The sequence below is a fragment of the Panicum hallii genome, chromosome 7, assembly GCF_002211085.1.
Source record: "Panicum hallii strain FIL2 chromosome 7, PHallii_v3.1, whole genome shotgun sequence".
In the NCBI taxonomy this organism is placed as follows: domain Eukaryota; kingdom Viridiplantae; phylum Streptophyta; class Magnoliopsida; order Poales; family Poaceae; genus Panicum; species Panicum hallii.
This window is the reverse complement of record NC_038048.1, coordinates 44,998,515-45,011,599: the sequence shown is the minus strand read 5'-3', so window position 1 is coordinate 45,011,599 and position 13,085 is coordinate 44,998,515. Positions and strand designations below refer to the sequence as shown.

The window sequence follows — 13,085 nt, the reverse complement described above, 5'->3', positions numbered from 1 at the left end:
ACGGGTCGATGTCGACCGTGAAGCTGCTGCCATCCGTTTGATTTCGATAGAAGTAATGCCTTGATCAGTTATTTGTTTTTATCGTCACAAGTGCTTTTCTGAAGCGCAAAAACATGAAATCGCCTATGAAGAAGAAAGCATAAAGAAAAACGTGCCAAAGCATTAGAGAATGATAAAATTGTATCAACTGTTGTCATGCTGGCCAATTTTGTCGTTGCATCCATCCAGTGCCCCTGCACCTGCTGATCCTTGTGCTAATCTTTGGAAGCGTACCGAGGATATACCTTTCCCACCATGGGATAAGGTTGATGTTGCAACCTTGCTTTCCAAGCCAGAGCAGATGTACTTGCGCAACTACTTGAATGCTGCATCTGATCAGTCATTTGGAACTTGGGTGACTGATTACTTAGGTGCCGAGTATATATGGTGCTAGTGGTAGTGCTGAGAGAATATGGATGCTGCAGCTTTTGGTATTTTGGACGTGCTCTAGGTGGACATCATATCCATGCATTTGCTTATGCTATTTTGGAAGTGTTGTCGGTTGACAGAAGTATGTTTCTGTAACTTGTGCGACGTAAAACTATTGTAGGTGGTCAAGAAAGGTACTCCTCCAGCATAGTATTATTTTGTGTTGATCAAGGTGGCTGGACGTCATGAACTCATTTGTATAATATGTAAATATATCATCAGTAGGCCCTAACGGTTGTTATGTAAATGACATGTTCTAATATTATATGATAGCATGAATCATGGACAGTAGCAAGTGGCATAGGTATTTTGACATCAAAATCAGTCGGTGGCCAAAATTTTGGCTCTTGTATTTTATCACCCAAGCAAGTGCTATCCAAAAATTCTTGCCCATGTTTTGGCACCCAACCAAGTGCTATCCAAAAATTCCTACCCATGTTTTGGCCAATAAATTTGGCATGCCCATGATTTGGCCAGCCCTTATTTTTGGTAGGACAGATTTTGGCCACAAACCAATCAGGCCCATATTCTCGATGACCAACTACAGTCTACAAGCTTTAAACTTTTTTTACTTTGGCAGTAAATAAATATATTTAAATAGCTATATATTTTTCACACTACATTTTTCAATAAAAATCCTGGGCATACCTTGTAGAGGTAGAAATATAGATCATCATTTTCTTTACTAGAAACTATTTAGTAAGGTAGGGTGGATCGATGGAACAAGTATTCGTATTTACAGGGTGGGGCGGTTTTGGTTCGGTTATTGAACCATTAGCAGCTTGACCCGCAGGCGGGACATCACGGTGATAAAAACTTATGCGAATTGGCATAAACATCTCCTAACTCGTAATTTTTATGGGTCTACCCTTCCTTCCACCTCCCTCGACCCCAACAGGCGAAGTCCAGCGTGAGGGGTACAGCGGATCCGATCCAGGTGAGGAACCTTTTTCTTTGCACCTATAGTATGATATAATCTCAGTTACAAATTCCTAAGATTCTTGGAAGAGGGTTTGCTTCAGTTACATTTGGAATTTAGCCTACATTATATCAAAACATTAATGTTTACTCTAAATCCTCCTGACTAAACTGGACGTCCAAGGTGATGACTGAGGAGCCACCCGGGTTTCATTTTCGCCTTCTCAGTTCTCACGACCAAATGCTGAGCATCAGTTTTTCTTTGCACGTGCAGCTCAGTTGCAGACATGGAGTGGTGCGAGGTCCACGTAGCAAGTGTATGGTTACCATTGCTTTGTCAAGATCCTTCCTCCCTGGCTCCTTAATGTCCTAATCCATGAGGTCAGAATGTGGACTTGGTATTTGGTCTATTCTGAATCCAGAGACTGCCACCATATCTTATGTTCATCTGCTTGTTGCTTCACCTCCGTCATGCCACGTAGCCTCCATTTCTTGTAATGTTACACTACTGTTCTCTGAAATCGAATCTGGGCAAGGTCAAGGTATTCTCAAATACTTTAGTCCATTACACGGCAGCAACTTCGAATTTCCATCCAATTTGTCCGTTCTCCAAACGTGTTATGACTTGGACCATGTACTGTACTATATATCTTGATGCTATTTTCTTCGCTCGTGACTCGTCAGAGATGAACGGAGAAGGCACAATGGGTACGATCTGCCTCACCGTTTTCATCCTCCTGCTCCTGATTTGTTTCTGCCAATCAGATGACCAGCTTACAAGCGCAAGGCCACTCTCTCCCGGGGACCTGCTCATCTCCAAGAATGGCGTCTTTGCTCTCGGCTTCTTCTCCCCGGTAGGCTCCAACGAGAGCTTGTATGTTGGGATTTGGTTCCACGGCATCCCCAAGCGCAACCGCACCATAGTGTGGGTTGCCAACCGCGACAACCCAACCACCACCGCTTCAACCCCGACGCTTGCCATCAGCAACAGCTCTGACCTAGTGCTGTCGGATTCCAAAGGCCAAACTCTCTGGAGAACACAGAACATCGTCGCTGCCCACGACAGCGGCGCTTTCCTGGTGCTGCGCGACACGGGGAACCTGGTACTCCAACTGCCTAACACATCGGTCATATGGCAGAGCTTCGATCACCCGACTGACACCATCCTCCCAGGAATGGAGTTCTTGTTGATCCACAGGGGTCGTGCGGTGGCTCGCCTGATTTCTTGGAGGAGCCCTGATGACCCATCCACCGGAGACTTCTCGTTCGGCCTCGACCCCGTCTCAAACCTCCAGTTGATCATTTGGAACGGGGCCAAGATATACTGCCGCATCAGCGTGTGGAACGGCGTACTGGGCGGCATGTACCCAAGCAGCCCCAGCTCCATGGTGTACCAGACCATCGTCAACAAAGGGGATGAGTTCTACCTTGAGATTGTGGTCTCCGGCGGCTCACCGTACTCGCGGATCATGCTTGACCACACAGGCACCATGAAGCTCCTGACCTGGGACAGCAATTCGTCATCATGGACAGTGATCTCTGAGCGCCCCGAAGGCGGCTACGGTCTCTATGACTCATGTGGCCCGAATGGCTACTGCGACTTCACTGAGGCTGCCCCGGCATGCCACTGCCTCGAGGGCTTCGAGGCTGTAGGTCTCAACTCTTCCAGAGGATGTCGGAGAACAGAACCGCTGCAGTGCAGCAAGGGAAGTCACTTCGTGGCCCTGCCCGGGATGAGAGTTCCTGACAAGTTCGTGCTCCTCCGGAACAGAACCTTTGAGCAGTGCGCGGCCGAATGCAGCTGGAATTGCTCGTGCACTGCCTATGCTTACGCCAACTTGAGCAGCGGCATGGCCGACCAGTCAAGGTGCTTGGTTTGGACGGGGGAGCTTGTCGATACATGGAAAAGCAGCAACTATGGCGAGGTCCTGTACCTCAGGCTTGCCAACCCTCCTGGTACGCACTGTTTCTTGTACCTCTTAGCTTTGTTGATCCGAGGATAGTTTCTCCAATATTGACAGATATATTCATCTAGCAGTGAAGCAAAAGAAAACAATGAGTACCATCCACTCAAAAAAGATTTTCACTAATCTGATTTAAAGAACACAACATTTTAAGTCTCATAAACGTTAATTATGTTAGGTGTTTTTCCTATCTCGACTGGCCCTGTTTCCTTCATGTATCACCAGAATGAAATGGCTGAAAATATCAAATACCATCCTATATGTATTAACACAAAGATGTTATTCTTAAAAATAAATCGGGGGCCATGTTTCCAGAAATCATAGCTATCGATTTTAATGATGCAGCTTATGATGCCAATTTTGTAGTCAATAAAACGAAACAGAAAGATCACAATCATTTGAAAAAGAATACAACCACACAATAACAGAAATCAAGCAAGGATTTTTAGAAATGTTGCAGTAGTGCCTCTGAAATTAAAAACAAGCATCAAAAGATATAGTCTTTCTAGTTTTCTTGGTATCGTTAATAATAGTCAGGTCACTTTTTGTTCGTAAAAGTCAAATACTGATGCAGTACATTCTGACAAGTTTCACTGTGGCAGTTAAAACGAAGACCAATCTAGTAAAGATTGTACTCCCGATTACAGCATGCCTGCTGCTCCCCATATGCATAGCCCTTGTCTGCATATACAAATTCAAAGGTACAATAATAAGTGCCTTGTTTAGTTGTTTTCAACAAGCGATGTTATTCTGTACAAATTTTAAGAAGAAGGTATCAATCGCAATCAGCAGGTAAATGGCGAAAAGAGGAAATTCAGAAGAAACTGATGCTAGGATACTTGGGCACCTCCAATGAACTTGGAGACAAAAATGTAGAATTTCCATTTGTTAGCTTCGATGACATTGTTGCTGCAACTGACAATTTCTCTGACTGCCATATGCTTGGAAGAGGAGGCTTTGGCAAAGTTTACAAGGTAATGACAAATTTAACAGTAATAGTTACATGACAATATGCGTTAAAAAGAATAGCTAAAGCAGAAGAAAGATTGGGTTTTCCATCATTTTCCAATTCAGAAGGATGCAATCATGCAGGGAATGTTGAAAGGTGGCAAGGAAGTTGCTGTCAAAAGGCTTAGTCAAGGTTCCGGGCAAGGTATTGATGAATTCAGAAACGAAGTAGTTCTACTTGTCAAACTACAGCACAGAAACCTAGTTAGACTACTTGGTTGCTGTATTCATGGAGAAGAGAAGTTACTGATCTACGAATACTTGCCCAACAAAAGCCTGGATGCCTTCCTTTTTGGTATGCACTGACTCTGGATTACATATTGCAATTCATACATTCACCGAAAGTATACTCATGATGACTAACGATAGCCTTCGTTCAAAACTGATCTTGTTGGAAGACAATTCAAGAAAACATGTGCTCGATTGGCCAACACGGTTCAAAATAGTTAAAGGAGTAGCAAGAGGCCTTCTATATCTCCACCAAGATTCAAGATTAACAATAATTCATAGAGATCTTAAAGCAAGTAACATCCTGTTGGACACAGAAATGAGTCCCAAAATATCTGATTTCGGTATGGCAAGAATCTTTGGTGGAAACCAGCAACTAGCAAACACTACCCGTGTTGTTGGGACATAGTGAGTAGTTCATGTTCTGTTCAATGCTCAATAATGCAACTATTATACTCAAGTCTAATTCAAATTGTGCTTCCTTTAATGTTGAAAACTGTTTAAGCAGTGGTTACATGTCTCCTGAATATGTGACGAGTGGTGCATTTTCTGTCAAATCGGACACATATAGCTTTGGTGTTCTTCTTTTGGAGATTGTAAGTGGCTTGAAGATCATCTCAACTCAATTCATAACGGACTTCCCAAACCTTATAGCTTATGTAAGTAGTTCGGAACACTCAAAATGTTTAATAGCATACACAGAACCATATTAATTTGATTGAGACAAGATCTACATTTTCCCAGGCATGGACATTATGGGAAGATGGAAATGCAATGGAATTGGTGGACTCATCAGTTGCTGAAAATTGTCCGGCCCATGAAGTTTTGCGGTGCATTCATGTAGGACTTTTGTGTGTCCAAGACAATCCAAATGCAAGGCCACTCATGTCATCAGTTGTGTTTATGTTAGAGAATGAAACAACATTGCTTCCAGCACCGAAGGAGCCTGTGTATTTTGCACAGAGGAATAATGAAACAGAAGAAACAAGGAGAAACAAGGAAGGTTCTCTGAATGCATTGATCATCACAACACTAGAGGGACGCTAGATGTTTAACACCAACCTTTACTATGTAAATGTTCAAGTCTTTGACAAACTGTGTAGGGTTAAGTGAATTTCAGCATAGGTGATTGTGACATATGTGAACTTACAGTCTTCAAAAAGGATATCTGTGAGCTTACTGTACTGAACATACTGAATTGAAGTTTACAGCAAGGAAAACCTGCAAATGATGCATAGGGATATGAGAATTATGTGTAGCACGCGTTTTTTCCCCTCTAAAATTAACTAAGCAGGAAAGGCAATAACATGCAAGTCCTATATATTCATCGACCCCACGGCACCAGAAGCAAGCAGACAGGTTAGAGCATAGCCCCGAATAATAGTAGACCAGTAGTGTAGTACCTGGCCTCAAGATGGCGACCATGCGACGCGGGTGTCGAACTGCGGCGGCGCGAGGCCTCAAGGGCCCATGTAGCTGTACAACGATAGGAAGAAGGGCGGCCTGGTAGTGGCTCCTCCACCTAATCTCTCAGCCTCCGCCACTTCGCCGCTTTGACCCCCGAGCGCTGGCTCCCCCAACGGCGCCTCGTTGCACCGGGCAGCGGCGAACGCCGGCCGAATCGAGCGATGCGATTCGACGAGCACCAAAGCCGCCGCCCACTCCCGGCTCCTCTACGGGCGCCGGCGCGGCGGCGCCCGCTCAGATGGGCCTAGGACTAGACCGCCCTCTCCCACTTTCAAGGGATTTTTTTAAAAAAGGTTAAAAAATTAAATTTAAAAAAGATGCTGATTTGGAAAATTTTCAAAAATAGGTACCAGTCCTCTCCCGAGAGCCTCTTCGTGAAGAGGGGGCATCCCGCCCGTCCAACAGGCGGGAGGTGCCTCTGCAGTGCGGGTGTGGGGCCCATGTCTTCGATTCGATGCTCCATCGCAGCGCGAACTGCAGGGAAGGAAAGCTGCCGATGGATGCGGCGGGCCTGGAACAAGGAAGGAAGGGAGCCACTGCGTAAATACACGCAGCGAGCAACATGCCGGCCAGCTGTGCGGCGCCGCGCAGCATGGGCAACAGCCAACAGGTGTGTCGAGTAACTTCTCCTCCTCCGGGGGTAGTGGCCGGCATGCACGGGCATGGGCACGGGGCTACCTGCCTACCTCGCGTGTGCTGCAGCAAGCAGAGTGGCTAGCTGCCTGCCCGCCTGTCGGCTCACCGCAGGTAAAGTGCACAGCTCGCGAGACATGACTGTGCGTTGCGTTGCATTGCAATGCACGGCGGACAGGTCGACGCAGCAGGCATATATATATATATACATATATATATCTATAACTGTCTGCTGTGTGGGCAGAAGAAGATGACTGTACGTGCCTCGTCACGTGAGGCGGGACCGGACCGTGGCGAGGCGCGGATGGACAGAGTGTGGCGCCGACGACTTCCGGGTCTCCCGCGGTGACCGGTGAGGACAGGCGGCGTGCGTGGGTGACGCCGCCAGCCATGCTGCACAGGCCAGGCACAGCGTGCGGCATGGGAGAGGGCATGGGCCCCGCACCCGCACTGTAGGGGAACCTCCCGCCCGTTAGGCGGGCGGAATGCCCCGCGGCCGCGTCAGGGGCCTCTTCGCGAATAAGAAAAGTTTTTTATTCGTGAAAAGACTTTTTTTATTCGCGAAGAGGCCCTCGGGAGGGGACTAGAAAAAGATTTGGCACCTCCCTCCTGTTGGATGGGCGAGAGGTGTTCCATTTTTGGAAATTTTCCAAATCAGCATCTTTTTCAAATTTAATTTTTTAACCCCTTTTTAAAAAAATCACTTTCAAGGCCCTCCTGTCCCGTGCGGCCCATCTTATGACTGTTATGGCCCAGTCATGAATTGATTTGGAAAAATTCTTCACTACCTCCCAAAACTTTAGCACGAATCCACGTTTCCTTCCTAGACAATAAAACCGTCCGTCTGAACTGCTCGAACTCGCGATACGGGATATATAACCTCCCTAGCTGGTTTCTCTGAACATTTTTTCTTTTTTCTTTTATATTTATTTTGACTGAATCTTTAAAAAACCATAGTAAGTTAAAAATCATAAAATGAAAAATCTAATTTTGTTCGACTCCACGTGAGTAGATCTATGCAGTGAACATATGATATGATACAATTTAATAAAAAAATTATTATACTTTTAGATATATACTTTTTCTATAATTAATTCATAGCTACAGTTTCTGTGGTCCAATTATGGTGAATTTTTGTGATGGGCTAATCATTATACGCTTGAGCTGTATTAAACATTTCATCATTATATGCTTGAGCTATATTAAACATTTCATACTTATTGGATCATATATGCTAGAGCAACTGAAGAGTCTCTCATATACCTTGGAATTTAGGAGCTTTTGCACTCCATAATGGCAATTTAATGGGATTTCCTCTGTCAAACATTAGAAAAGGGGTAGTAGCATGGTAAAAGATCAAACCATTAGCACATAGTGTGAGCAGCTTTGGAAGAAGCTGTTTAATCACAAACTTGTTTCCTTCTCGTACAACTTGCAATAATGCATCACATGTAGAAGCAGAATAAAGTATTTGTTGCATGATAATTAAGATTATAGATCACCCAAAACTTCATAGCATCTACAATTACAGAAATTATGAATTGTACAGTCAACCATTTTACACCGAAAAAGGAAAGAAACTTCATTGTTGGGTCAGGGAAAGTATAGGATGTGCTGGGTCAATCTTGTATCATCTTTGGCTTTGCATTTGTTGCCAGCCTCTAAATTTTGTGCAGTTCTTCAGTGGAACAGTGTTCTAAATTTTCACCCAAAACCTTTCTGCAACTCATGTAGTGGAAATGAAACGTTGGCATTTTGCTTTGAGGGATATTATTAATCTTCACTACAATACATGATTGCTCCCCACTTAGTCTTTTCAGGGGCTTCAACCCTGTTTGCAAAGCTTAAGACATCTGCTTTAACTTGTTGCAGTTTAGATCATTGAACTAAAAGTCATGCCTTGTATCACTAATTTCTCTAACATTGAAGGGGTGATATGCAGAAACATTGAGGAATAGTATCAGACTGTCAGAATATCATATTTGCGTTGCTGATATACACTATTGTGTGACGTTTTTGATTCTCAAACAGGATTGAATCCAAAGGTTTCAGCACACAATAATATTGTCTTTGAACTTTGTACACATAATATGCCTAAGAAGGTACTGAAATTGAAACATGAGATGGGTAACAAAGGCACAACATTTTATGGTAGCTCAACTACTGAAGTTTTCCTAATGAATTTTAGCAGGATGAATTCGAGATGGTGCAGAATGTTAATTGGTCAGCATATAGTAATTTATTAGATTTGAACTTTTTTAAACAGTACTTTGGAATGAACAGGTACATATCTTTGATCTATGCTGCATAAAGCTGTTGATCTTTTCTTACTTAAAAGTTAAAAGGCCATTGTTTTTAATTAGACCGTAGTGCTGTTCAAGAGCACAGAAGAACAAATAATATTATATGGATAATGCTTGTAGTGCAAATGAGCTTTAATCCAAATAAAACTCATTATCTGATCTACATGGAAGTGAGACACTGTTCTTCAAAGGACATGTATCGAACACCTGATGTGCACTATGATGGTAGATTAAAATTATCAGACATCTAAGATAGCTGACCTACTTCTAGTTATTGGAGGCACTGGCTAGAAAATGGATCAACATATCATGAACCTTCTCGCGCACGGGGTAGGGAGGTGCACCATCTTTCCTGACCAAAAGGAGGCCGATGGGGCCACGCAGGCATGTCTCGCGCAAGGCCAGCCGGCCGCACAACACCTGGCCCTTGGCTGCAGCGCCCCTGGCCGTGCGCCCCCTCAGCGAGTCGTCATCGCAGATTCGAACTTGAGCCGTGCGGGTGGCCTCCGCTGTGGCCGTGAGTGCCAGGCGTGGAGCAGGGTCGCGACGATAGCAGGAGCAGCAGAGACGAAGTCTCCTCGGGAAGGTTCCAGACTCATCTATGGTGCCCACGGACGGACGGTAGGATTGAACCAGGCTAGAGATCGGATGGTCAAGAAATATAGGTGACTTGGTCCAATGAGAAGCTCGAGCTTGTCCGCAGATTCCGTCTTTTAGAGATAGGGATAGAGATAGAGATTACTGTTATTACTCTCATGCCATTCATATTGCCAGCAAAAGCTACCCTTATCTTTTTTAAATGAAGTACAGTTCCATGCAATAATAAGGAGATACACTCAAACAATGTCAATATGTCACTATTCTAAAAATGAATATGCTACAGAAGTACAATTGTATCAAAACAAAGTGATTCACACATACGTAGTGACAGATAAATGTATAACCTAACCATCTACCGCCCATTCAACACTGTGACACTCATGTCGTTCATAGAGCTGCCGGTGTTTTCTCCTGTTCCTTGGGCTTCTGGATGCTGTTTTGGGACTGAAAGTGGTGTGTGAACTCATTCTCCAACATGAACACAACCGATGACATGAGCGGCCTTCTATTTGGATTGTCTTGCACACACAGCAGTCCTATGTGGATGCACCGTAAAGCTTCAGTTGGCGAACATGTCTCAAGAAGGGATGAGTCCACCGGATCCATTGCCTTACCATCTTGCCATAAGCTCCACGCCGGAACCGATGAAATTAATTTGATAAAATTACAGCAAGTTTTTATAGTATTGAGAAGACATTAAGTGTGACACCATACTTACATAAGCTAATAGGTTCGGAAAGCCCGTGAAGCGAGCTAAAGTGATCTTCACACCAGTTATAATCTCCAAGAGTATAACACCAAAGCTATATGTATCAGACTTGATTCAAAATGCACCATCCATGGCATACTCAGGAGACATGTAACCACTACATAAGAAAATGTTAGTATACTAAGTATAATTTTTTTCATAAATATAGGAAACTAAACATCGATAATTACTCACTATGTCCCGAAACTCGATTGGTATTTGTCCACCAAAGATTCTTGCCATACCAAAATCTGATATCTTCGGGCACATATGTGTATCCAACTATATGTTGCTCGATTTGAGATCTCTGTGAATAATAGTCAACCTTGAATCTTGATGGAGATAAAGAAGTCCTCTAGATATTCCTTTGATTATCTTGAACCTTGTTGCCCAATCAAGGACCCTCTTATCTGCAGCATCTATATACAATGGAATTATAAACTTGCAAATTCCAGTGGTAATTATGATGACTACTCATTCTTTTTCTTTACAATTAGTTTTTAAACATACCGAAAATGAAGGAATCCAAGCTTTTGTTAGATAAGTACTCATACACCAGCAGCTTCTCATCTCCATGAATGCAGTAACCAAGAAGCCTGACAAGGTTCCTGTGCTGCAATTTGGCAATTAGAACAACTTCATTTCTGAATTCCTCTGCTCCTTGTCTAGAACCCTTACCAAGCCTTTTGATTGCAACTTCTTTGTTGTCCTCCATCATACCCTGCATGATTTTGCCATACTTGATTAAATTGAACAAGCCTATGCCAAAATCTAGTACTACTACTGTGTTTTTGTAGAAATTTTGTTGCGGTTACCTTATAAACCTTCCCGAAGCCTCCTTGTCCGAGCATATTATCCTCAGAGAAATTGTTCGTTGCAGAAACAATATCTCCAAAGCAAACAAATGGAAGATCGAGATTCTCGTCACCAAGTTCATCCGACGCGCTCAATAAACACGCATTTTCTTATGGGCATCGTTGTTTCGATGCCGGCCTTGCAGGAAAATAAGTGAAGTGGCTCAACCTCTAAGACTGCATATCCAAACAAGGTACATGCACGCAGATGGTGCAAGCAGCGTCACTGGAAGCACGATTCTCTTTCTCTCCATAGCTCTCCTCTTCTCCTTAGCTGTGTGCTTACCTAATTCAGACTTTGCCAACCTCACGTAGAGTTCCTGCCCATCTTCTAGATCCCGGACATCAACGATGCCATCCTTCCACATGACGCAGCCACTGCCACTTCCTCGGATGTCGGCGGGGGCATAGGCCACGCACGAGCAGTTGGCGAGGCACCTCGCCCTGCACTGCTCCACCGTCGCGCTCATGTCCACCGTCGCGTTCTCCGTGTCGGGGAGCTTCACTCCCCTTAGCACCCTGAACCCGTCTGTCGTTGTGCCATTTCCGCACTCCAGCGGCACGTCCCTTCGGCACCCGCCGGAGGTCTCCCTCATGGACCACTGCGACGGCGACGCGGGGCTGAACCCCACGACGCAGCTGCAGAACAGCGTGGCCGCGCCGTCCTCGTTGCACAGAACGAACGCACCGCACTTGGCGTAGTTGTCGCAGACGCCCCTCGGCGACTGCATCCAGACGATCCAGGTCCGGCCGGCCGGGTCCCACGCCTGCCGTTCCAGCACGCCGTCCTCGACTCCTCGTTCAGCACGAGGCGGGAGAAGGGCGCGCCGGCCGTGGCGTTGAAGACGTAGGCGACCTCGTCGGGGCGGACAGCAACCTGGACGGAGAAATTCCCGGCGTACGACGCGATCTCCGGGATACCGCTGAACCGCAGGCCGTTCCACGGGCCCGTGCTGAACTTCTTGACACTGTCTTGCCACAAGACCGACTCCGGGAGGCCCTTGGTGTCCAGCACCTGGCGGTAGTCCCCCGTCGCCGGGTCGTTCGAGGCGCGCCACGACGTGAGGGACCACTCCTCGCCGGTCTGTGGGTTCTTGCCGAACCTCATGCCGGCGAGCAAGGTGTTGGACGGGTGGTCGAACGACTGCCAAAGGACGGCGCCGCTGCTCTGCTCGCGCACGACCAGGTTGCCGGAGTCAGACAGCTGCGCCACCGCGGAGGCAGAGGCACCGGTCGTGTTTGACGACCACGCGGTCCGGCCAGAGACGCCGTCGAGAAGGCGAAGGACACCCGTGCTGCTGATCACCAGTACGCCGGAGGTGTTGCTGAATGGGCTGTCACGGTTGGCCACCCAGCAGACAGCGTCCGGGGACGCGGTGAACCAGATGCCGAGGTATCTCTTGCTGCTAAGAGCATCGGCCGGGGAGAACCCCAGCGTGAATGAGCCACCGGCAGAGACAAGCGTCTCACCGTCGGTGATGTTGCCGCCATTGTTGAGCGTGTCAGGCGCGGTGCTGCCAGCAGAGGGAAGGAGCAGCACGTAGAAGATGAGGGCAAGAAGGTGGAGAAATTTGATGGTTGCTGCCTCCATAGCTGATGACACTTCTTGTCCTTGCACAAGAAACCTCATGGTCTCACGAGAGACTGTACTGTTATACTCACTTCAGTCAATATAAAGTTTGGCTTTGAGATGAGGTGCCAGCTAATCGCTATTTGGTTGCATATTTTAGCACTAACTACTGGTCTAGTATATGATACTAATAATTTTGCATGGTCATGCCAATATGCATGTCATCGCAAGTTTTGTACACGATGATTGGTCACCCGCGCTGACTGACTGAAGCTTGTGGATGATGCTTGGCTGCTTAGTAGTATGCCAGGAGAAGTCACATCC

The 13,085-nt window shown here is 45.9% G+C and overlaps 1 protein-coding gene, 1 long non-coding RNA gene and 1 pseudogene across 7 annotated transcripts; 1 reads left to right on the top strand and 2 right to left on the bottom strand.

Moving 5' to 3' along the window:
• Positions 1 to 2,052: 2,052 nt before the first annotated feature.
• Positions 2,053 to 6,308, bottom strand: LOC112900167. The gene is made up of 3 exons (XR_003230152.1): positions 5,990 to 6,308; positions 3,928 to 4,031; positions 2,053 to 3,417 (listed from the first exon to the last, which is right to left on the bottom strand). It is a non-coding gene; the product is annotated as an uncharacterized LOC112900167 (long non-coding RNA).
• Positions 2,073 to 5,731, top strand: LOC112900165 (G-type lectin S-receptor-like serine/threonine-protein kinase B120). Of its 6 annotated transcripts, none has more exons than XM_025968938.1 (7): positions 2,073 to 3,342; positions 3,953 to 4,051; positions 4,143 to 4,324; positions 4,443 to 4,653; positions 4,757 to 4,994; positions 5,095 to 5,245; positions 5,331 to 5,731. In XM_025968938.1, the coding sequence occupies exons 1-7, from the start codon at positions 2,073 to 2,075 to the stop codon at positions 5,631 to 5,633; spliced, it is 2,454 nt and encodes an 817-aa protein (XP_025824723.1). In that variant the 3' UTR covers positions 5,634 to 5,731. The 6 variants fall into 6 exon arrangements, with proteins under 6 accessions (XP_025824723.1, XP_025824721.1, XP_025824722.1 ...); XM_025968936.1 differs by having other exon boundaries at positions 4,425 to 4,653; XM_025968937.1 differs by having other exon boundaries at positions 4,140 to 4,324.
• A 3,633-nt stretch (positions 6,309 to 9,941) lies between the features above and the next one.
• On the bottom strand, positions 9,942 to 12,821 carry LOC112900874 (annotated as a pseudogene).
• Positions 12,822 to 13,085: the final 264 nt, after the last annotated feature.